The following is a 26,264-nucleotide window of genomic DNA, read 5'->3' as shown; positions in this document are numbered from 1 at the left end:
TGATATTATTGTCCTGTATTTTGCACACTTGATAGATATATATATATATATCCCTAAATATTTACATTCTTATGGTGTTATGGGAGCATGAGCTAGGGTGCAGACTTTGTTGTTTTATTATTTGAGTGACTTTGCAAGAATTGTCATTGCAAATTGTGTAAAAAAAAAACAAAAAAAAAAACCCCAAAATTACTTACTACTTACTAAATTAATTTTAATTTAAGCTCCAGAAAAATGTCATTCACAATTATTAGAGATTATTATTATTAAAATAAAATATTTTACAGAATTATCATTTTTAAGATGTTTTTTTCCAGTCCATTTCATTATGTGTGTTTTAACTTTCCCTTTTTTGTTTATTATTATTATTATTATTATTATTATTATTATTATTATTATTATTATTATTATTTTCATGTAGTTACGTTTGTACTTTTCTTCCCAGTTTCCAGTATCGCTAATTTATCATTATATCATTATTTATCATATTTTTCATCAGTTATTTATTCTTAAAACCTCATATATTCGTAGAATAAATAGTGTGGTGCAAAAACTGTATATATTTTAAAATATTAACAGTATGTGTTTGACACATAGACGGTGTATAAAGGGTTAAGGTTTTTTTTTGAGGAAATGTTGAGAGGGTGGGTCTGGGGTGGTTCCTCTGTAAATTACAAATTATTTGTAATCCCAACACGACTTTGGATAAGATACTTCCCTGTAACCAGTATACTTACGACTTCTGGCTGTTGAACCAGCCAAATGTAGAAATATGTATGGATTTTGAACTTTCTTCGTTATCAAAAGTGCACAGATACTGAAGCAAAGTTACTGAAGAAAGCGAACAGAGACACTCGGTGAGTTTTATTTCAGCGTCCTGCACAATTACTCAACTTTAACAGAGTATTGTTTAACGGTTAAACTGTTTAAATAACGTCACCGTGATTAAAAACGGTTATGCAACATTAAAAGACGGAATCCAGCTCTAAAAACTATAGTTCAGGGTTGTTTTGAAGATATTAGTCACATTTGTCTGGCTCGTTTCTGCTTTTACTTTTACCTTCCGTTTGACAGCCACGGAGAGTAGAAAAGGGACACGACAGGATTTCAAAAGATGGTAATTAAAGTGACGCTTGCGCAGTTAAATCTGGTCTGCTGATTCCTGGCCAGATTTCACTGCGCATGTGCTGTACCCCAATGATCGCGAATCATCCGTGACGATATGACTTCTCCTTTTTGCACCCTCCGTGTGGACCGCCGTCAGGAATGTCAGGAGACGTTTGTAAGCTAACTTGGCGATTGCTAGCTAACGTTAGCTGCTAATATTACATACGTTTTTTTTTTGTTTTTATTTTAAAGTAATTTTACTCGACAGTCGACGAAAAAACTGAATTAATTTAATATAAACCGACAGTTAACAGTCAATTTAAGAGACACTGTGCATGTGTTTGTGTATTTGAAAGCCAGACCTTAATAACTGAAAAGGGAAGTCAACGGTTAGCACGGATCACAAAATTGAGTAAACAAAATTTGACTCAAGGAGACGATGGGGTTTCCTTGATTTAAAGGAGTTTGTCTACATGTAAAATCTACATAACAACTGAGCAAACTATCTGCTGATGAAGACCGTGAGGTGAGGTTAAAAGCTCAGGAAAAAAAGTGAAATAGACCATTTAGTAATATTATTCAGTCATTGTACATGTTCACAGCTTTGGTCGCTGGCATGATGATTATGTTATAGTTTTTAACCTCCTGTTTTTTCTTAGCATTTCATTTGTTGTTAGGGACTTTTCTTTATTTTTCATTTGAGGATGGTGGCTGGGATGCGACTTTTTTGTTAACTCTCCTTAAAGCTACAAATACTTTTCCTTGAGCCTCTTTGAGTGACTTGTTGAAATTGCATGACTCTCCCTTCATCATAGAATAGTTGTTGGATTTTAAGCAGATACCCTTTGGTGTATGTTTGTGAAAAATTGAAAAGAAATCCTGAAGTTGGAAAACTTGTCACTGCGGCTGTGTTTGCAGATTAGTCAGTGCAAATGGTTTATTTTGGGCAAGACATGTAGAATCATTAAATTAATCAATTAGTTTTTTTAGATTATTAATTAATCATTAAAAAAATACTATTTTAAATATAGACTTGGTTATGTTTTTTTCTGTTAGTCCCACGTAATGTGTTCAAGGACTGTTGGAAATTTGAAAAACCCAACATTAATAATAAATTGTGAATTTCCTCAACTTTGGCACAAACGCCCACTTGCACTCAATAATGAACAAATGAGATTCTTGTGTTCAAAGGTCATAGGTCATTGTGACCTTGTGTCCATCACATTCATGTGAGCCCTATATCCCAAGACAATGTTAAGGTGATATTTTCATAAATTAGGCATAGATGTCCTCTTGGACACAATGGCGAACAGATTAAAATTTGGTGGACAATGGTGAAGTTCACTGTGACTAATTTACATGCTAGTTGTGAGAAAATTTCACACAGATGTCAAGTGGAGTAAAATTTTGAAGTGAAAGCATTTTATAGCCAAAATGTCAAAGGTCAACCTCACAGGGACTTATTAATATTCTGCAAACCTTTTTTTGTGGCCATTATTCAATGCCATATCTCATTAACACAAGGAGAGACATTTGGTTTGATACTGACATTAATCTTGGATGCACATCTTGCAACTGCTCTGATAGATCTTATGGGCTGCTTGGGGGAAGATGTGTAAAGCATCCATATTGTAGAATATGTAGCTTTTTTGTAGCAACATCTATATTTGAAGCATTGTCAGTGGTCATGACTACATATGAGTCTGGACAGACATGGATTTAAAGTGAAACTGCAGCTTACCTTGTTTGACAAGGCGGCATACAACTGCAAGTCGCTAATTATACAATCTGTTGATTTTCGAAATAAAAGTAATAAGAGACACATCAATAACTCTGGCATTGTTGAAATCTAAAGAGATCAGTTTCAACATTATGGTCGATCACACCAACAGACATCCTGTCCTGCGTGTACTGCATGATATGTCCTTTTGATTTTCCAGGTGGAAACAATGACGGCAAAGAAGGTGCTTTTTGATACACTGAATGATTTGAATTCAGAGGAGCTCGATAAATTCAAGTCACTCATTGAATTGGAGGAAGATTTTCCACCCATCCCAAGGAGTCGACTGAAAGTGGCGAACACACATGACACAGTAGAGCTGTTGCTGGATTTGTACAGAGACAAGTGTGTGGAGGTGGCTCAAAGGAGTTTAAGGAGGATGAACAGGACCGACCTGGTGCAGAGATTATCAGACATCAGCTCAGGGACCAAAGGTAAAGCAAAGAGGACATGTTACATAGATATTTTTATAGTGTAAGAAAAGGATCATTTTATGATCAGATCTTTTAAAGTCTGAGTATTTTGCAATAATAAATAAATCCAAAAAACACCGGCTAAAATATCTTTAAGTAGCTCCGTGTCACTGTGAAGGAGGTTTAAGTGTCACTTTGGGATGAAATAACTTGATTCATAAATGTTCATAAAGCATATTAAATCATTTACTATTATTATTACTATTATTTTTCTGTTTGTTTTTTTCCTCAGAGAAACAGCGGCCTTTGCTGAATCAGAGAGTAAGTAATGTTTGTAAACCACTTTTTCACAGGCATGGATGTAAACTGATCCGCAGAGTCATACAACCGCAAGGCAGTGATATTAGTGGAATACCATAAGGGAAGCAGAAGTGGAGTTTTAAAATCATCTTCAGATAGTGTTCTTATTGAACTTATCAAGCTGCAGACGGCAAGAGAAATTCACAACATTTAAATACCAATAATTATAATAATGTGGTCATTATTTATATTAGAAATAAAGATGCAATTGGTTAAGCGATCACTCCATTTTAAAATAAACAGACTAATTGTAGTTTTTAGAGAACTGTGTCTGAAAGTGTCACATCCAGGCAGTCAAATAAAATACAACGCATGAACCTGTTTATTCAAATAAAATACTTGCGTGATATTATGGATGTGCTCTTACAAAATCCACAATGCTAAAACTTAGACATTGATGAAATTTTAACAGAAAATCAGTCATCATCAAAGTCGGCAAACCACACATTTTCCCCACTAATACTTTCTTTGTATTTTCCAGGTGGAAACAATGGTGTTTGCCATAGAGCTGCTGTTGGAAACACTGACTGATATGAATGACAAGGAGTTTAAGAAGTTCCAGACAGCTGTAGGCCAAATAAACCCCGAAAGATCCGACTTGGATCAATGGATAGACATGGAGGACATTGTGTTTTTCATTGTGAAGACCTACGGCCAGCAGTCTGTGGAGATGATAAAGGAGGTTTTCAAGAGGATAAGGAGGACTGATCTGGTGCAGAGGTTGTCAGACAGCAGCTCAAGACCCAAAAGTAAGACAACAGAGACAAGAATGTCTTAAAACTGGTCCTTAATATGTGTCTCATCTGTTTAGACACCATGTCTTCAACTCTTTGCGTCATAAATGATAAGACGTATAGTGTAAAGAAAAGAAGACACCACTTATGGCATGCAAATGATACTTTATGATCCATGTGAAATATGAAAAATATTTTGGGAATGGGGGCATAATATCTGATACATTATATGTAACTGTTGATAAGATTCAGCTGTAATTTTTTGTTGACCTTTTTTAAAAAAATTTACACAGCAGTGTTGATGATGTCGATCATTAGTTTTTATTTCCTGTTTTCTCAGAAAAACACTCTGTGGATAAACACCTGCCTACACTGATCCACAAAGTGAGTGATGCCACGTCTGTCTGACCATGCAGAGTACAGCTTTTATTCAATATTTTGAATTAATATCATTATCACTAATGATGAATTAAAGCAAACTCATGATTTTAATCAGATGTTTTTCACAGAACTGAAGCTGAGATCAATTTGAGCTCAGTAATGTTCCCATTATCAAGTCTTTGTATTTTGTACAGTTTTTCAAAAACTTAAAGTGCTAAACATAAAAAAGAGAAAATACCTTCATTGTGCTCAATTCAGTTTATGGCAGCACAATTAAAGAGTTACAGCCTGGAAATAAAACTAAACGAACATTAATCAGGAAACTGATATTAAAGAGTAGAAGGAAAAGAGGATCAATCTCTGCTCTAACAAACAGATGATTACCAAATGTATCAGTAGCTTCAGTATCACTGTAGAAAAATACATTTTACAATATTCAGATGTGTAAAACAATAATAACAACATAGATAAGGTGAAAAAGATACATCTAATAAATATAATTTTCTCTGTGAACATGTACTTATAATTTTCCAGGTGGCAACAATGAGTGCTGTTAAAGAGCTGCTTCCAGAAACACTCATGGATTTGAGTGACGAGGAGTTCACGAAATTCAAGTGGTTACTGCCATTAACGTTCTTCCAGAGGAGCCTTGAAATTACCCCATGGACACGACTGTGTGGTATTGACGAGGCAGACCGACTGGTGGATGTGATGATGGAGAAGTACGGTCAGCAGTTTGTCGAGATGACTGAAGAGATTTTAATGGACATGAAGAGGACTGATCTGATGCAGAGGCTGTCAGAGACCAGCTCAGGACTCCAAGGTAAGAGAAAGAAAGCAGCTGTGTAACTTCACTGAAATAATAATTTCATACAGATGATTACAAAACCAACAGCTTAGAGTATGAAGCAGTTCTTTACTAGCAAATTAAATGATGACTTGAAATGGATGCCTGTGCTCATGTGGTTGTTTGTGCACGAACGCACGCAACAGGCTTTGAATAATTGCTTACACAGGGAAAGTATGCAGAAAAAGAAAAGGAATCTTGCTGCGGGCGTGTATTACGTCATCAACTGCGGCAAGGTCATTGGGACCAAAGTAAGAAAAACTCAAAATTGTAAAGGGGTATGACAACAATTGTAACTACAGAAACTGAAACAGTAGACTTTCCTATATAAATGATGCTAAAATATCAGATATTTGTCTAAAAGATAGTTTAAAATAATGTAGTGAATGTCTGTAAAAGTAACCCCTGTGGGCAAAAACCTCAGGTTTTTACTCTTTTCTGAACTCTCAGTTTTTAACTCTTCGTATGCCTCAGTACCGGCGATAACTTAGGTATTATCACTGAATATAACTAAGATTATCACTAATCTTGGGTGCCCACCTGGAAACTGTGCTGATTGTATAGATCGTATTCTGTGCTGCTGCACGAAGGTGTGTGTGAAGCATCCATGTTCAGTGTGGTGGTTATTCTAGTTTCTGCTTTGCAGGGAACTTACTTTAGTTTGTGCGAGGTTTCTATACGTGTTCATCTACATGTTCATCTGCTCCAGCAGCATTACTGCTTAATGCTAACGTCAAGGAAACCTGTCAACTTGGCTGCTGATGTTGGCTGAGTAAGGTAGATTATTACAGTATTTTCTTGTTGTTTCCCTCTGTGATCGCTGTAACTGTGGCTCCCTCTCGCCCTCACACACAACTGCAACTGTCTTTAAATGTGTTGCAGCTGCAGGATCATCAGCTGAAGCATCTGGTGTAAGAACCACAGAGGGAGGTATGTGTCTACACCTAAACACTTTAATCAAATATAACAAAATAATGTTACTTATTCAACTAAAAGTAATGTTTTTCCAAAGCCCTGAAGTTATCAAGGTGTTAAGTTATGTTATTAAGTTAAGTTATTATTATTATTAAATTAAGTTATTAATTTACATTTCAGTGTATGAAACATAGAACACAGACTTTCAGAGCAAATAAGACATCAGGTGAAACCGGCACTTTATTTTTATGAAGTTGTTATTAAGTCGATTTCTTGTTCATTTTGCAATAAATCCTTGATATTCGAATTGTTAAAGTCTGACAGTGTCTGATTATTAAGACTGCTGTTAAATCATACAGTCATTTATTTTTCTTTTCTTCTCAGAGAAGCACTTTGTGGATGAACAGTGGCCTGCACTGATCCAGAAGGTGAGGAATGTCACACCTGTCTGACTTTAAACCAAAGCTCACGCAATTAATTTGTTATCTGATTGACATAAAATGAATCATGACCATTTTGACAAATGTTAAAGTCCCCTTTTCTTGCAAAAATGCTAACAATGTTGTTGTGAGAATCTTCTTCTTTTCTCTGTTTTGTATAATTGTGAACTGATTATTTTTGGACTTTGGGCAGTCAGACAAAACAAGACGTCTGAGGACGTCATTATGGACTTTAAGGCTACTGTAACTTTCATGAAATTAACTTTGTATCATATTTGCTGAAACTGTTAATATATTCTGAAAGAAATACATCAGGCAGACGGTCTGTGGGGAAAAAAACATGTTCTGTATCTACTGCCTCTAATGCCATTTACTATGATGATGTTGTGGTGCGGCAGCAACAATCTATCAGAGACGGGGAGTCTCTAACGCAGCTATCAATCATGTCAATCATTGGTTGTAACTGAACAGCGATCAAACTGTCAAACCAGGCAGTGCTGATAAGATGTGAATCAAGATTCTGTTTCTGCATTGTCTGTTTCTCACCTCAGATGTTTTTAGGAACATATCTTTGAACGTTTAGCTGTAAAATGAGAAAGTTGGTGCTGCTTGTGGGTGGAGCTTGGTACTTGGTATTTTCATATTTCACATTTCTAAAACTCAGACATTGATAAGATGTGAACATAAAAATCAGTTGTCTTTCAAGTTGACAAACTGTGCTTTTTCTCCGTGAACATTTCCTTTGATTTTACCAGGTGGAAACGATGGTGCCTGTCATAGAACTGCTTTTACAAACACTGGCTGACCTGAGTGACCAGGAGCTTGAGGAGTTCAACAGCGTCCTCCTGAGCGAAACTGACTTTGACTTTTCAGACATCTCATCGATGCTGCTGGTGATTAAAGACAGGCAGGTCACAGTGTTTGTAATGGTGCAGACCCACGGCCAGCAGTCTGTGGAGACGACCAAGGAGGTTTTAAAGAAGATAGAGAGGACTGATCTGGTGCAGAGGTTGTCAGACAGCAGCTCGGGATCCAAAAGTAAGACAACAAAGACAGAGACATCTTAAAGTCATAAAACTGATACCTAGCACGTGTCTAATAAGTTTTAAACTTTGTCTCCTTCTCTTTACATGATACACTATATGGACAAAAGTATTGGGCCACACCTCTTAATCATAGAATTCAGTCTCATTGCCACAGTGTATATTAGCAAGCACCAGCACCATGCAGCCCACAGACACACTCCAAAGTCTTGAAGCTGAAGCTGTTGTAGCTGCAAAGGGGGGGGGGGGGACTCCTATTTTACTCCATATTTTTGCCTATGGATTTATAATGGGATGTCATAAAAGCTTCTGTAGGTGTAATATGTAGGTGGTCCAATACTTTTGTCCCTATAGTGTAAATAAGATTTACAGTATACTGTTGAGAAAAAAATATGCATTATCTGTTGCACAGATTGATGTGAAATATGAACATTATTTTGGAAGTGAAGGCTGAAACTGACTGTAGGTTTAAGTATTTAAGTATTAAATTATTTAAGTGTTATTTAAGTATTTATATTGATTTTAAAAGGCCCATCTAGGGACAGGCAATGAAAATTAGCTGAGGCTATAAAAAGTCGTATGCTGTATACTTGTCCCTATACAAATAAACATGAAATAAGTGTACTTTGTATTTTGTACATTTTTACAAAATAATATGGCCTGAAATCTGTTTATAATCAGATGTGCGATCAGTCACTTATGACTTTGACCACTTTTCTCCTCAGAGAGACACTTGGATGAACAACAATCTGCACTGATTCACAAAGTGAGTAATGTCACATCTGTCTAGCTTTATACAGCACAGCTTTAATTCCAAAAATGCAAGTTAAAAATGACTGTTATCTTAAACATTTTTATGGTATGACCCAAGCTCATGATTGATCATCAGTTCACAGAACTGTAGCTTTGTTCAGGTTGAGCTCTTTAGCAGTAATTTCATCCAAAATTTTTGATATGATGGATATCTACCACTGAAGATGAGATGAGGGAATAAGTCAGCATGTACATTTGTCATTGTCCCCACCCCCCATCTCAACAGTAAAGACAGTTTGGAAAGTTTATTCACCATAAACATCCATTTTTTCTTCTTTAAACCATTTTTAAAAGCATTAACCAAAATATCAAACATGAAATAATGAAAAGAATTTTTGAGCCACGGTGACTCATTTTAGTATTTGTAAAACGAGTTGCAGCCTATTAATAATAAGGTAAACATTAACCAGTTTATAAGAATTAAAACGGAAAAGGAAAAGGGAACATCTTTGTTTTTTTCTCAAAAAACTCCCACAAAATATACTAAAACATAATCATACAAATCATTTTAAAATAAAGAACAAAACTGAACAAACTGTAAACAGCAATCACCATTTTTACTACAAACACTGATGAGATACAAAGAGACTTACTTATAACTGAATTAACTTTATAACCTATAAATGTGTTTATTGTTTCAGATAGCAGCAATGGCAACTGTTAAACACGTGCTTTTGGAAACTTTGAATGATTTGAGTGACGAGGAGATCGAAACATTCAAGGAGTTCCTGGAGTGGATTATCGAGCAGAAGAGCTTAAAAGACATGTCATCATTTTTCAGCCTTACAGAAAACAGAGCAGAAATGGTGGATATGATGATAGAGACCTACAGCCAACAGTCTGTGCAGTTAATCACGGAGGTTTTAAAGAAAATGAACAGGACTGATCTGATGCAGAGGTTGTCCATGCCCAGCTCAGGACTCAAAGGTAAGACAACAACAAAACAGTCACATTACATAATCTCATGTGCTCATAAATGTCTGATAAATAAATTTAATAATTAGTAATATGAAAGTAAATCTTATTGAGTACAAACTGTTATCACCAGAGCGAAATATATAACAACTGGGGACGTTGATCAATAAATAATTCATGAAATAAGTCATGGAATCAACACGTCTCACAGTCTCAAAAATTCAACAAAACAAGTCAACAAAAATTGAATGTTATAACAGGACTCAGACTAACTTTAGAAAGTGGCTGACAGGCTGGCAAAATTTGGCACAACTTTCTGGTTTGACTTGGATGAACTGATTAGATTTTGGTGGTTAAAGGTCAAGGTCACTGTAACCTCCTCTGTCTCATTCTTGTTATATCTCAAAAACGCTTTGAGAGACTTTTATCAAATTTAGCACCACTGTCTAGTTGGATTCAAGGATGAACCAATTAGATTTTAATAGTCAAGGTCAGGGTCACTGCGAACTTGTGCCCACCTCATTCACGTTAATATGAAATTTATCAAATGTAGCACAAACTTCCACTTGAATTTTTTATTTTGGTGGTTGATGGCCAAGATCACTGTGACCTTACACTTGTCTCATTCTCCTGAATGCAATATGTCAAGAAATGGACTTGAGGGAATTTCTACAAATTTGGCAAAAACAATCGTCTCATTCTTGTGAAAGCGATATCGATAATTTGTGTTATTTTCTTTTCTTCTTAAAGTCGATTGTACTCTGTTACATCAGAGTAGAATCATATGACTCATTTTAAATGCCTTTTTTTCTTTAGAGAAACAGTCTGTGGATGAACATCAACCTGCAGGATTGGAGAAAGTGAGTCTGACTTTAGCGCCCAGATGCAACAAACCAACATCATAGAACTATTGGTGACAAACGCCCCTTGCTGCGCCTCCTTGCTTTGCCATGTCTCAGCCAAAAAGTTGCACATGAACACACCGAACTGACGGCCCACCAGCTTGTATGTTCTACGCCTGTATTTGAGGAAATTCCTCTTCATACCAGCAAACAGTGGTTGTCTGTAATTAGCATTTAAAATAGAAACCAGAGTGCCATCTGGATGGTAGTTAGCCAGTTAACACATCAACAACACAATCCAATATTAAAAGAATAGAGTATATTTACTGTGCGCCCATCACCAACAACTCAACCCAGCAGGAAATGTTTCAGCAAAAGAGCTCAATGACTGAAGAAAAACAATCGCTTGTGATGTAACAAGTTTGTTTCCACCTCAGTCCGTCTCAGCTTTGTTAACTTTCCTCACTTCTGTTTCTTTTCTCATGCGCTGAGCTGAAAGCCCAATAAACTCCACCCCACTCAACATGTTGAATCAGTGAAAAAAAAAAAGAAAAAGTATACAAGTGGTGACGAGGGCCAGCGGTGCAGGACACAAAGCAGTGATTAGAGCGATGGATGCGCAGCAACGACTCAACATTGACTAACAACTGACCGTGGGCTTGGTGTGTCAGGGCCTTTACACATGACAACTTTCATTCATTAGATGCAGATTAAAAACTCTCCTCATCCTGAACAGAATAAATGATCATACAAGACAAACAAAGTGTTTTATATTTGGTGGTTCTCACAGTGTTAAGATTGAGCCCTTTAGTAATAATGTTATTCACAATTAATGTTATAGAAAAACTAAATTTAAATGGGGTAAAATGTTTCTTTGAGCTACTGTTATCAACACTGCGTTAAATGAATACACAGACAATACTTTGTGTTTGTAAAGACAATGCGAAAATATTATCAGTAGATCAACAAATGTATTAATGTCTTGAGTGACCCTCTAACATTAATACTCCACTTCTAACGCACTGACACGGATAAAATGCGAAGAAATAAATCTTTGATCTCAATCAAGAAATTACACATTTGCTTAATGTATCCTTTGAATTTTTCAGGCAGCAGAAATGTCAGCTGTGAAAAAGATTCTTCTGGAAACACTGAGGGGTCTGGGTTTTAAAGCGCTGGAAAAGTTCAAGACGTTACTGCAGTTCACCTACTTTCAGAAGGGTCTTCCACAAATCTCACAGAGAAGACTGGAGCGGGCAGTCAGTGCAAAAAGTATAGCGAGTCTGATAGTGGAGAATCAGCAGCCTGTGGAGGTGACCAAGGAGGTTTTCATGGACATGAATCGGACCGATCTGGTAACAAAGTTGTCAGTCATCAGCTCAAGACTCAAAGGTCAGAATAAAAAGACAAACTGTCGCATTACGCAGTAATTTGTTTCTCATAAATGTCTAATAAATAGATTTTAGAATTCATAGTGAAACTGTGCTCAAACTTTATTTAATCTCTAGTGAAATACCAAAACAATTAAGCATCGGGAGCAATTCGTTGTCACTATGGTGTAGATTTTAGCATTTTCTGTGTTTAATTTTCTTTGAAAGCAACTGAACCTTGTTTATAGGGAGCAAAAAACTAAGTACAGTTTGAAGTACAATATCAAATTATACTGGAGCTCAAAAATTACCACTGACTTAAATCAACACCTCTCTGACACACTGAATATTATCATTTGACAGCATAAAAAATTGCATATTTTTTCACAATTCGAACTATAATCTTTACAAAGGTTGTATTTATTAAAACTTTTTGAAAATCAGAATGTATACAAAACCTGAAGCAATTTTTTTCTCCTCGTACTTGTATTGTCTGCAGATTACGACCCGACAATCAGTGTTTCCTCTCCCAGAATGGACCTGATGAAATATGGCTTTGGCGTCAGAGCACACTGTAAAGTGTTAATATACAAGACTACATCACCGTTCCTCACACTCCATGTTTACCTGATCCCAGCACACAATCCTGCTGTACAACAGGTTATTTTACATCTTTCCATCAGCAATATCAGTCATAATAAGGCACAGAACAGACAACAATATTGGCTGCATTAACATTGGGCAAATTTTGTGTTAATAATGTTTTTTTTGTCTACAGAACTTAGACATGATGGAATTATCCCGTGGGCACAAAAAAATCCTAAAGCCACATCCGGAGATGCCCCTGAAAATGCGTGATTGTTTCATCCTTTCAACAGATGTGGACAGGGCAAAAATTTTTCCTCCAGTATGTTTTGTGTGCTTTTTATTATATGTAACTGACTGTGGTTCAGTAATGACTTACTGTAGATACTATAGGATGAGCACAATGGAACATTGACTGCTTTATTTGGATATTTTAAGGAAGAAATCATGCCAAAGTGATCAAAATGGACCTTCACTCACGTTTGGTGTCTCGCAAAATGATGAATATGTCTCACAAGATTGTGGGTCAACATAAATACAGTATGACACTGCTGTGTGAGTCCTGTGTGGTGAGGAAAGAGCCGGAAAGTGATAAATCGCACCCTTTCTACAATGAATATTAGATGTCACCATCAGGACAGGGAAACAGGCCACCTTTGCGGGCTACCCAGTCCCAGAGATCCTTCAAACTTTCCAGTGTAGCTTTGTTAAACACATCTGGTACAAAGTGTGTGTCACTTGTGTGTGTGTCAACATCAAATGTCTTTTTGTTGTGGTTTTATTCATCTGACAGTTGCCACAGACACAGAGAGTTTACGAATGATAAAGTGACTAACCAAGTCATTTTGAAATAGTCTATATCTGCATCAAAATTTCCAAAAACATCTGTGGAAGGCTTCAGCGCTTGAAAAAACCATTTTCCACTTACATATAGTCATCTGTGTGACACTGTCTACTGTAGTGATGAAGTCTCAGAGAGGTCGAGACATATTTGAATGCACTGTATCATTCTTATGTCATCTGGTGAAATTTAGCCTCAGGAGCTCTGCAGCATCACGAGCACCTTAACACTTTACCAAAACTTAGAAAAGTTTAGCAGATGTCGTCATCTTTGTTGTCCCTGTCTCTAGATTACTGTAAGTCAAATGTTACCTCCGCTTTCTTAACCTTATTTGATTACAAGAAAATGAAAAAAAAGACAGTAAATTTTAGCTCAAAGTCTAACATCGTTTATGTTCATCGTTTTTTTTCAGGAAATGAATCTCATATATGAATGCAAACATCCAGTTTCCTTTGAAGTGATCATTAAAAATGCAGACTCAGACTTCAGGCTCATGCTCACATCAGAACAAGAGCATCGAACAGTATGGACCTGTGAAATTCGAAAAGGTCAGTTGTAGACATTTTACCTACACTGTCTGTGTATCACTTTTATTTTGTGTTTTATTTTGTATTTAGTGAAGCAGGTTTCTGCTGTTAGATAAAGGTATTAAATTTAATGTATATCCATCCATATTTTCTTCTTCTTTTTTTGTTTTTGTTTACAGATGACTACCAAAGCAGCACTGGTTCTTTACAAGGTAAGACCTTTCAATTGTTCGTATTTCGAAGAATTGCACTTTTGATTTCAGAGAGTGAAAAAGCTCAGCTCTGTCTGTCTGTCAGCTGTCTGTTAGTCTACTCTGAGACAAACACACACCACTTCCAGAACACACATATATATTGTAATTGGAAGATTTTACTCTTTACAAAGGTTGCATTTGTGGCTTTTGTTTTTATTAAAGTTGTTCAGATTTAATGGGTGTTCATGATACAGTGTCCAATATTTTTCTCTCTGTCATTGATTTTTATGTTAAAATTGGGCAGAATTGATCGTTATTTTGTAATTATCCTCAAAGGTCAAGTGTGCAGGATTTAGGGGGATTTGTTGGCAATGGCAGATGGAATATTATATGTTTTCTGTATCACCTGAAAACAAGACTCATTATGTTGCCTTAAAATGAAGCACCATGTCTACAAACATAAACTATTTATTCATTCATTATTCATTCATTTATTCAGGTTTTTTTTTGGAGAGGAAAAGATCTCTGTGGATAATGAGGCTCACAGTTCAAACCTACTGAACACCATCTGCATCGGAGAAACAAACATTTTTACAGCGAAATTGCTTTATTCAGCATTTTTACAGCTCTTAAAGTCAGTGTCTGTTTGTTTTGTAAAGGAGATCAGCAGATTATTCGGCTCGAGGTAAAAACCTGAACACTGATTAACTTCTAACTGGGAAAAGTTTCAGTTGGTTGCAGTTTAAAATCCTCACTGCTGGACACCACTAAGTCTCCCCAAAGCTTATATGATGTTTCATTCAAAAGCAAGTAATATGACAGAAGTTGTTTGTATGCTAATTTTAAATCAGTAATGACTCTTTTTCTGTTTTCTTTCTCCTCAGAGGAACGTCAGTCTGAACTGATCCGCAAAGTGAGTAAGGTCACATCAGACACACTTTACACAACACAGCTTTCGTTGAATTGTTACAGGTTAAAAATGATCCTCATGTTGACAGTGAAGAGGTTAGGGTTAGGGTTAGGATGATTACAGGGAGAGTTGGAGAGAGTCAATTAAGCACAATTACTAATAACCAGTTTATAGAATTTATATTTCGTCTTTTATTCGTCTTTATTTTTTAAGCTATTTTACCTTTCCAATTGATGTTTTATCTATTTTGTTTCTTTTATTTGTGGTTTTATCGCTTTTATTATTTCTGATGTTGTTTTTCGTTTATATCTTTGTATTTTTTAGTTGCCATTTTACGTCCTACATCTTGCATTATTTGTCCCCTGGTTTTAATTTTGTCCTAACTCTACCCTAGTTTCATCTTGTTTGTGTCTTGCTTGGCGACTGTTTGGCTTTCTCTTGTTGTATCGCTCCTATTTCTGCTTTTTCTTTGTTTGTTAAAGCGCTTTATAAACTCTGTTATTAAAGGTGCAATATAAACAAAGTTCCTTTTATTATTATTATTATTATTAATTATTATATTGTTATCTCAAGATTAGATTTCACCAAATGTATCATTGTGCTTAATGGGGTTAATACTAGTTTTTACTGTAACTGTATGACTTAAATGTTTACACTGATGCAAACAGATTAATGTTTCATCACTGCAGTGGAGATATGACATAAATACATCTGAGTACTTTGAATCCATCAGGAAGCGACCAGGACATTACTAATGGAGAAGCTTTTGGAAACACTGGAAGAGTTAAGTTTCGGGGAGCTCGAGGAATTCAAGTGGTTACTGCAGCACATCAGTATGGAGGAAGACCTCCCAAAAATCTCCAGACAGAGAATGGAGATGGCAGACACAGGTGAAATAGTGAAGCTGATGGTGGAGCGCTACGGCCAGCAGTGTGTGGTGAAGACCAGGGAGATTTTCATGAGGATGAAGAGGACTGACCTGGTGGAGATGTTGTCAGAAATCAGCTCAGAATCCAAAGGTAAGTTGTGGGGGAAAAAACGTTGGTATGCAGGGCGTGGTCTGTATTATTTTACTTTGTTACTCATTTATTTTATTCATTGACAAAACGTAAACAGTCAGGCAGCCATTTGAATGTGTATTTGATGTCATTGTTATATAGAAAGATACATTGTCTGCTGTCTAATCACTATACTCACTAATCACTATACACTGTAGATCAGTTAGCATCGCTTTATTCCCACTGCACAAAAAACCCAATTACACCCCCAACATCCAGCCTTTTAATGCAATGATAATGCGTACTATAAGAATTCACACCTGGGTAAAATGACTCTGCAGTAGACACAGGTTTTTATCCTCTCCAGCTCCGTTCAGCATTCAGGGGAGCACCACATCTGGGTGAACGCCCTAATTTTAGCTCCATAACCCACCCGATGCAATAACATGCCAACACTTAATACGATCCATCTCTTCCAAAGCAGCACTAACACATGATTGCAAATTAGTCTGCACCAAGTTTGAAAGGAGACTGAACAAGGAAGAGATCTCTAAAGAGAAGAAACCACCAACAAGTTTTTATAGACCTCTGTCTCTACTCCTGCACCAGATAACATAATTTAAAATAAAGTCATATTTGTCTTCTCAAGGGTATCAAGGGTCTTCAGGACTCTTGGAGCTTATGGTTTGTGGAAGCATGATGGTAATCCCTTAAATTACATTAATTTGTTGCTTTACATTTTGTTTAGAAAAGTCACGTCTCCACTTATTTGTAAACATGATTGTCCTCTGCAGCAGGACCACAGTGACTGGACTAAACTGGAACCTGAAGTGACCAGTACAGATGAAGATGAGGCTCCAACTTACAGGTAAAGATAACATCCTAAATACTGCGACACAGCAAGTTGAAACTATTGGAAAAACTTAAGTTTGGTTCTTGAGATTTTGTTCACAGAAGAAAACTAAGATCTTTTTAATACAATAAAACAATAACAGTGTTCATGCTACATTTGCAGCAAATAAAATCAAGGCAGAAACTCTTAACAATGACATTTTCTCTGTTTTGTCCCTTCATGTGCATAAACACAAACTCACCTTTTTTCATTCCTACAGCCTACAGTCTAAGACAGGAAACTTTGAATGCAGTGTCTCTGGCTTGCGCTGGGTCTGTAAGGAAAAGGTCAGCTTTAAGTACCAGTTCTGCTCTTTGGATGTACCCATGATGAGGTTGGAAATGATGCAATACATGCCTGCAGGTCCTCTAATGAACATCACAGTCATTGCTGGGAAGTTTGATGAAGTGTACCTGCCACACTGGATCTGCATAGGTGAGAAAACATAATGAAAATAAATAAATGTACCACCTTTTATATTGCTGCATGAGTACAAAAACAGATGCCATCCTTTTATCCTCCCTAATTGTGTGTGCTTTTATTTTGTGCAGACGACAACCCGACAATATTAGACAAGTTTGCAGTCTTACACATAGATGACAGTGGAGACGCTGTTGAAAAAGTGTCTGAGGTCACATCGTCCCATGTCAAGCTGTCTGAACCAGTTTTCTCTCTAAAAATGGTTCTGGTGAAATATTTTGGCCTTTCAGTGGAAATTTACTGTAAGGTCTTAATATATTATAAGATGATCAACACAGCATCATCTCGAATGTCCCTCACTCTCCACGTTTACCTGATCCCACCTGATCGTGGTCTTCATCAGGTTATTTCATATCTTACTGGCAACAATACAACTCATAATAAGATACAGAATGGCACCATAAATTAATTGATAAACACACAACACCGAGTACAATTTTGTTTTTGTCTTGTTTTTGTTTATTTCTGTAGCACTTGGACAAAACGGAAATGTCTGATGGATACAAAGAAATCAGAAAGATTAAACCACAGAAGCCCCTGAAGATGCATGACTGGTTCAAGTTAACAACAGATCTGGATGGTGCAGACATTTATCCTAAAGGCGACGAACCCCAGGTGAAAACAGTTTTTTTTTTTTTTTTAATTGTTCTGGTCAGTTTCAAGATTTTTGGGCTATTTTTCTTCTATAACATCTCTTCTGCCAGACTATTGGAAAGAAAGTATCATAAATAGAAATTTAGGTGTGAACTATTTGAATCTGCAGACTCATGTTTTATTAGCAGTTTGGTCTGAGGATATCAGACCTTTTTTATGTACAAAAAAGTACATATTATGATCAAGAATCAGCTGTGGATTAAGGCAATAATAAATCCATTAAATTATGTGCCATCATGATCATGCCTGACTCCATGTGCTCAGCCATTTGGACCAGAGATTTCACCAATATAAGTAATATAGAGAGAGTCACCAATAAGTAATATACAGCATATATATGTCAACACTTTTTATCTGTCTTTTGATGTCTTTGGTGTTGTTTAAAACACAAACATAACCTTGTTTGGAGAAACAAGAAATGTTTGACATCTGACAATAAGCTATGCTTCCCTTATTTATTTATTTATTTGTTTATTTATATATTTATTATTATTATTATTATTATTATTATTATTTTTCACAGACAATAATGCTCAGGTACAACAGCACAGACCCAGATTTCTACGAAGTGATAAAAAAAAATCCAGACAAAGACTTCAAGCTCACGCTCACACCAAAAAATGGGCATCAGCCTGTGTGGACCTGTGAAATTCAAGAAGGTCAGTTTGAAATAATACCACAAGAAATAATCTCAACTGTCTGCATACCACGCTCATTTAACCGAACATCATTAGTGAAGAAGATGTCTGCTGTTAGATAAAGGCAGTAAATCAGCATCATATCCTTCATTTATTAACCTCTGCTTTTTTCAGGTGAATACCAAAACACTGGTCGATCACAAGGTGAGACATTTCAAATGATTCATGTTCAGAAGAATCATTTTTTCACACTCTTGTCTTTTTTTCTGTCCGCTGTGCCGCTCCAAGACAGACACACACTTTAAAAAGAATCGCAGGATCAACGCAGCATCTTCTGGCATTACTACTGTAAAAATAAGAAAGCCATGCTTCCCAAAAATAAGGTCAGAGGTCAGGGAGAAATCTGAGTACTGACCTGCTGCAAAAATTACAGCATCAATGTCCTTACAGAGCTGAACACTTGAAGTTTCAATGAAAGCATGTAGGAGGAGTAGCCAACCGAAAAATGTATGTAATAATAATAATAAAAATAATAGTAATAATAATAAAGCTTACAATAACAACAGTGTGACTACTTCACACTGTAAAAAAATCAAATGCAGTGTGAATGCTTTTCAGAACTAGCTGGAAATGCAGAACTGCATCAATTTATTTTATTGTATTTTTGTCATTCATACATGAGATGTAGAACAAATACATTATTATTTAATTATGTAACTGTAATTTTCTGTTTTGTAGCTGCAGTATCAACTGGACCATGTGCTGGAGCTACAGCAAGAGGTAGGTACACTGTAAAAAAAACTGTATTTAAGTTAAAAAAAACATGCAAATTTGAATTCTTCCTTGAATTAAATTTTTCTGAAATACTTCCTTAATATCCTTTTTAACGTGCATTAACATGCATTACTCCTGATTGATTATGGAAATTAAGGGCTTCCCATTGTTACTATAATTGATGCTTTATGTAAATACATCTCTACAGTATCTCCATTTCAATGTTTTAACATTTAGTATAACAATGGGTTTTTCTGACCAAAAAGCAATATCAACATTGATATTTTTCATTTTGTTTATTTATTTATTTATTTATTTATTTATTTTTTACAATTTTGTTTTAAACAATCCGTTTGTCCCCTTTTTGTCACCACAGAGACAGTTACACAATCCTCCAAACCTGGTCCAAGTCAAAGTGAGTTGTTTTCTATTTTCTGATTATGTAACACTGCAGAAAGCTGCCTTTAAAACAACCTTTAATTTTGATTTTACATTCAGCAGAATCTATATGCAAAGTAGGTGTAACCTGTACATTTGTAACTGTAGCCTGGTATTTTCAGTTTTACCATCTAAGTTTAAAGACCAAACAATATGACTTAGTTCATCTTAAAAGCTCATCTGAAATGACAGAAAATTTGCTCTTTTCAGACATTAATCCACAGAGTGATTCAATAACAGGCAGGTTAAGAGGGAAAAAGTTTAGTTAAAAACCAGGAAGAGCAAGTCGAGGATAAATTAATTAACAAAAAGAGTTTCTGAGAGACGATCTGTATTTATATGAGCAGCTTTTGATTTCTGTGTCAGAAGCCCTTTTACACTGAAATCACACTTATAGGGCTGTTACAGTCCTGTTAAGTCCTTTTTTATGCCGCCTTTGAATTTTTACACAGAAGCAAACAACAACAACAACAACATGCTGCTCCGGTGTGTGATTTTTACACAGCATACCAGCATCGCTGAAGCAAAAGAGGCATGACAGGTGTGATGAGTAACATGTTGACCTCTTGTGTGACATATAACATACGCCCGGGCAGCGGGCAGTGTCACAACATGACCATAACAATCATTTACCATCCCTGTGATCCGGCAGCTTATTTTATCCTCGGAGGAAAAGGTGCTCTCAGACCTCATTGTTTTTCCAGTATTGTTTGTCTTTGAATCAGCTGCTAATTGCTATCAGCTGCTTTCTAAATGTCACATGGTGTTTGTTTTTTTATCCAAAACCGTCACATATCTAAAAATAAATACACCCTCACGTTACGTCACTGAAGTTTGCACACTGACTTCAAAACTTTCATTTGTCGTTAAAGTTTTTTCGGAACAGGTTTGATTTTCTGCGTTTTTATCATCAATCAAAAAGCCTTTAGATAGTTGTTTGACCAAGAAAATGTGGCGGCAGGACAAGTCTGCACCAAGACAGAGAAACGGGTTACGCTGTATCATTACATAACTCAGACTTTCAGCAGGTGAGATGATAATCAGGTGGACGATTTGGAGGAGGATGTGGAGCGCACAAAAACAGAGAGGGTGTCGTTGTTTCTTAAGTAGCAATGATGTGTAGACGATGTAGAAACCTCCGCTGACACTGACTTGGTTGCATAAGAATCAATTTATTACAACAAAGTTCAGCATCCACCAGGCACCGTGGTCTGCCTGGGAGAAGATTCGGGACCAATGTGTATCTCTCTGTCTTACAGCTCATGCATGTGTCTTATATAGGTACAAGCATCTATACATTCATCAGTAAACATTCCTTCACCTATTGTGTTCAACCACAAAAACCCCAAGGGGACACATTCCCTGTAATTTAAGCCTGATGTCAGTACTGCAGACATCAGACCCCAAGGCCTAACCATCCCTTAACCTCTGATCTCAAGATAAGACCATATAAACAGAGCATAATACACCTCAAGGGAGACCAGCTCAGCCGCTTCATGTTTCTGTGTTACCAAGTGTGAGGCGTGAGGAGTAAGAGGTGACAGCTGGGGAGGTGCCTCATGTGGAGGCAAGCATGGGAGGGAATGTATCCTTTAATTTTGTTTCATGTTGTGAATTTTCAAATAAAAAAAAATGCATTGTACTCAGTGCAAGATTTCTGTGCGCATGAACAAAAAATGCACTCATTGTGCAAAGACATTAACTTGTTGTCAAAACATAACTAGTGTGCCACCCATGATCCTGTCCCACCTGCCGCCCAGCTTTTACAGAGGTCATTTTAGCGTTGTTATGACCTCAGTTGCCACCTTCAACCTGTGACAGCTCTCCCCCGCCACAGTGCGATTGTACAGAACAGCGAGGCGGAACAACGGGGGGAAATTCCTACTTTGGACGGGCGGTGTGACAGGGGTTAGTGATGAAGAGGAGCAGTCGATTCGTTATGACTCCCGAAGTCGACGTGACGCAGAGTGAAGACGCATCACTGCTGGAGTTGTTGGAGTTACACTTTGATTGTCAGAGAGTGGAGGTTTTTCACTCACAAAATATCTTTGACTACAAACGAAGACCAGAAAAAGAACAAACCTGACAAATTTAATTTTGGCCTTTCATCAAGTTACTTACAGAATTAAAAGGTGCTGCTAAAATGATCAGTGACTTTGGTTATTATGCGATAAAACTCTGCGTAGGGTTTATGAATTAAAAGAGTCACGTTATATTTACAGACAGATTTTAAATCAGTCACTCATGCAACATATTTTCTTTCCTTTTTCCTCAGAGAAACGCTCTCTGGATCAACAGCAGGTGAGTACGCTGACGTCCGTCTGACACTGAAGAGATCTTCATATTGATTGTCAAATCTAAAAAATGTTTTGCATTTAGTCTGTATGATACAAATGTTATGTATCTGCACACACACTTGTGTGATGCAGATGAGTTTATGCTTCACTGAATATGTTTTTTCTTTTTTCTTTTTACACACTATATATACTATTTATTCTCACTACTTTTTATGTGATTTATATATTTGTATTTACTCCCTCACCGATGATTGAGTGACCTCAGCTGTTTTTTGAGTCGCGTGATTGTTGACGTGTATTTAAGATGGCGACTCACTAGAAAACTGACGAGTCTGAGGAAGAGCGTGTTTTAGCTCGAAACTTCGCTTGTTTTCGCAGAATAAAATCCTTTAAGGGAGTTCCCCGGTGTGCAGACACACGTCAGTCTGACGTCACTCAGCACAGTTTTCGTTCAGTGAGATGCAAAATCATCCAATAAAAACGAAACTCGTGATTTGAACTGGATGGTTCTCAAACTGCTGATGCTGCAGTCAGTGAGCTTTTTATAGTCTTTACATTAAAACCATATCCTCTGTTTTTTCACTTGTCAGAAAGCAGCAATCACAGCGGATGGAGGGAAAGGGCTTCTTTTGAAAATGCTGAAAGACTTGAAAACAGAAGAGTTGAAAGAGTTCAAGTGGCACCTCCCATACATTGCAGAGAGCCAACTGGAGAACAGTGATAGGGTAGACATCGTCAAGCTGATGCTGCAGACCTACACCCAAAACTCTGTGGAGGTGGCCAAAGAGATTTTAGAGGAAATCGGCAGGAATGATCTTGTGCAGATGTTGTCAGACTACAGCGCGGGATCAGAAGGTAAGTTGTGGGACAACAAAACCCACAGTAGCGGCACATTCGGTGGCACCATATTATGCCTAAACTGTAAATCAAAAGCTTTGTGTGCAGGTTTTCTGTTCATTGAAAATACATTTTGACGATCACGTAGCTTTTGAATTTATTTCAGTACATCATTGTGTTATGCAGGTGAGTTATCATGGGTGAAAGTAATGTTAGCTATAGTCACTTGGTTAAAGATGTTGTCTGTGCATGAAGTAAAGATACGTGTTTATCACAGGCACACAGATTAAGATACTACATGTGATGATTAAGATTTGACAGAACGTGTCTGCTTCTCCAAACCTGGGACGTGCTGAATGAAATACACCGACTACAGAGGAGTACTTCATACAATCCAAACTATCCCTTTAACAGAAACTGTTGATGAAGGCAGAGAAAAAGACTTAATCTATGTGCCTACATGTTCTGATTTATTAGACACAAAACAAACATTTTGGCTGCTTTTACCCCGGTTTTTAACTTCTCATCACGTGTGTTGCAGCTGCAGGATCATCGTCCTGAGCGTCTGATGTGTTTACCACAGAGGGAGGTAGGTGCCCAAACCACAATAACATGTAACACAGAAATCACTCTGTGGTTTTAAAGTCTTTTTTTAACTGTATGAGTCACCAGCTGTGTCCGAAACCGTCCCCTATCACGGACATAGTGACCTATACAGCGTGTTCGCCGTTTCGTAGTGGTGTCCAAATTCTCTCCTGTTAATTTCATTCACTATACAGTGCGCTATAAAATGCCCACAATGCACAGCAAATTTGAGTGTACATTCAATCTACATTCAACTCCCGTCTACCACAATGCAATGCGGTCGTGTATTACCGGGAAAAAAAACTCCAGCCTAGTGTCCGAAATCTCGTTTGGTTGTTCCCTGTATAGTGCACTATTTAATACACACTACATAGTGAACAGTGAGTGAGTGAATGACGGGACGGTTTCAAACACAGCTACTGTGTGAACTACAAACAGTGAATCAGCACAAATGTCGTCATGTTGATGAGTGATCATCGGATTAAACCTCTGACGGGTTTACTTAAATACGGCGAGAGGCCTCTGGGAGAAATTGGAAAAAAGTTTGAGCGGCGTTCCTGGTGGTCTCCAAATTCCTTAAAACTTTAAAAACTGATGACTAATGTTTGAGGCTGATTATCAAACGTTGAACTAAGATAGTCTACACTGTAAACATGAAATCTTTTTAGCATCGTCATGACGACATACAGCCTCACAGAGTCAGTCACACGAGACTGGAGACTTCACTTTTTTGGAAAGAAGGTTTTGTATTTTCTTAAGATCTTCTGATTGTGATCTGATGTTGCTGACTGTTTAAACGTCCTCTCTCCTCAGAGAAACTCTGGATGAACATCTGTCTGCACTGATCCAGGAAGTGAGCAGAGACACATCTGTCTGACTCTCAGCGCTGCGGCCGACTCAGCATTACGCCACACGAATCTCAGCGGGACGTCCGGTGTGACAGCGGCATCAACATTAGATGTCAACAAAAAGCGGAGACTGTATCGTATTAACTCGCTGTGAGCTGTAAATTCGGCTCAAAAAAAGAGTATATTGAGAGTGAAGATCTCTCACTCTGCAGCAAAAATCTAGTGACCGAAACGTCTGCGTCAAACGTGCTGGCTGAAAATCATCTTCACCCTGAACTGGGAAATGATGACACAAACTAAAACGTTCTTCATCATGAAGTTTTTTATTCATGTGAGTCAAACTGATTTTTTAAACAGAAAGTGTGAAACGATTGTAAATATTTTTCAGGATGAACTCTGATTTCCTCATAGCAGCAAATCAGGTGGCAGAGTGCAGAAATAAATATATTAACCAGTTCACAAACTTTATATGATCAATGGGGATAAAGAGAGTCATCTTTTGCTCTGATGATGCAGAATCATGAAACATGTAAAAACGGAACAAATCTGATTTGAACATTTAAACCAAAAAGTTTTTTAAAGCAGGATGCAAACATGAGCGAGATCTGGAGGAGCTCACAGACCCACAGCGATGTTTGTGAGGGTACTGAGGAAAAAATAAAATCTTAAACACCTACTTTCCTCACATTTTGACGATTCAAAGGGATATAAATTTAAATGTTCTTTTTTTTTTTTACACACAGTCCCTTTTTTATTAAAGACATTTTTAAAGTCATGTTTGTATATATTTTTATGTTCCCTAAATACATTATATTTTTTTAAACTCTTTTTCATGTTGTCAATAAAACATTATGAATTGCCAAAGAAATGCTGTTTACAAATTTGTCTTTTATATGAATTTATTGTGTCCTTTTTTATTATGGCTGTTTACTTTTTATTTGTGGTGGATCAATCAAAAAGTTTTCTATTTTAAAATTAATTCCATCTGATTATATGTAGTTAGTAAATAGTACTTGGCTTTCAAATCAGTTTATGAAAGAAGGTTGGTGTTTTAATGCAAATATTTAGGGAAAAAAGGATTTTTTTAACTTTAATTTTTAGTTTATTTTTTCATGTTTTATTATTTTATTATATTTTATGGTTAACGTACAGCAGTGTGTGTTCTCTTTGTATTTTATATTGTTTGTTTTTGAGTTGTATGTTTTGATTTTGTATTTAGATTTTTATTAATGTTACTTATCTAGTTACTGTCTTGGCCAAGATGATCACGAAGGTTTTTTATTAACGTTAAAGGTTAAATTAAAAAAAAAAAAAGAAGTCCAAAGTGATACTTTTTTTTCAACCAACAGAACAAAAATCTAATTTTTTCATAAAATAAATTAAAAGAATAAGAAGCCTGGTTATCTGAATCAATGAATTTTTATTTTCATTCAATCAACTCATTGATTCATCAACGAATTATTGCATCTTTAAGTTGATATTTAACATATTACGAACAATATATAGAACAAAAAAAATTACAAAAATACACGCAACACTATTATTTTTGCTCTGTCTTTTAGACCTTTTTTTTATATCAAGATTTGTTCGCGAGTTTATTTAAATCGCTGTTTGTGAGCGCTTCTCCTTTCCCAAGTTAATCCATCCACCTGACAGGTGCGGCATATCAACATGTTGATTAATTAAGCAGCGTCATTACTACACGGCACGTGACTTGTCGAGACAGGTGTCAATCACGCTGCCACCTCCCGCCCAGCTCTCACGGGCCAATGGCAGCTTCACAGCAGGTTTGAGTATCCTCACAAA

General features: G+C 36.6%; 1 protein-coding gene across 2 annotated transcripts; it reads left to right on the top strand.

Moving 5' to 3' along the window:
- Positions 1–1,212: 1,212 nt before the first annotated feature.
- LOC121945668 (uncharacterized) lies at positions 1,213–25,326 on the top strand. Of its 2 annotated transcripts, none has more exons than XM_088084566.1 (32): positions 1,213–1,633; positions 3,048–3,321; positions 3,593–3,621; positions 4,142–4,409; positions 4,735–4,778; positions 5,310–5,598; positions 6,505–6,552; positions 6,922–6,965; positions 7,733–8,015; positions 8,746–8,786; positions 9,475–9,760; positions 10,565–10,608; positions 11,700–11,982; positions 12,460–12,620; positions 12,739–12,867; positions 13,799–13,934; positions 14,093–14,125; positions 14,992–15,020; positions 15,751–16,036; positions 16,665–16,717; positions 16,813–16,883; positions 17,128–17,342; positions 17,459–17,730; positions 17,859–18,002; positions 18,565–18,700; positions 18,854–18,883; positions 19,418–19,459; positions 19,830–19,868; positions 22,167–22,192; positions 22,779–23,043; positions 23,567–23,614; positions 24,424–25,326. In XM_088084566.1, the coding sequence occupies exons 2-31, from the start codon at positions 3,057–3,059 to the stop codon at positions 23,584–23,586; spliced, it is 4,011 nt and encodes a 1,336-aa protein (XP_087940692.1). In that variant the 5' UTR covers positions 1,213–1,633; positions 3,048–3,056; the 3' UTR covers positions 23,587–23,614; positions 24,424–25,326. The 2 variants fall into 2 exon arrangements, with proteins under 2 accessions (XP_087940692.1, XP_087940691.1); XM_088084565.1 differs by having other exon boundaries at positions 16,810–16,883.
- Positions 25,327–26,264: the final 938 nt, after the last annotated feature.

Source organism: Plectropomus leopardus, chromosome 11 (assembly GCF_026936395.1).
Source record: "Plectropomus leopardus strain MGB_pleo_1.0 chromosome 11, ASM2693639v1, whole genome shotgun sequence".
Lineage (NCBI taxonomy): Eukaryota > Metazoa > Chordata > Actinopteri > Perciformes > Serranidae > Plectropomus > Plectropomus leopardus.
The sequence above is the reverse complement of the archived record's forward strand: the minus strand, read 5'-3'. Positions and strand labels throughout refer to the sequence as shown.

What these genes read in the sequence shown, in the direction of transcription:
- LOC121945668 (XM_088084565.1), top strand. Translation starts at nt 3,057, where the DNA reads ATGACGGCAAAGAAGGTGCTTTTTGATACACTGAATGATTTGAATTCA. An exon ending in CATCAGCTCAAGACTCAAAG is followed by an intron (nt 11,983 to 12,459) that starts GTCAGAATAAAA and finishes TATTGTCTGCAG; the next exon opens with ATTACGACCCGACAATCAGT. An exon ending in GGGCAAAAATTTTTCCTCCA is followed by an intron (nt 12,868 to 13,798) that starts GTATGTTTTGTG and finishes GTTTTTTTTCAG; the next exon opens with GAAATGAATCTCATATATGA.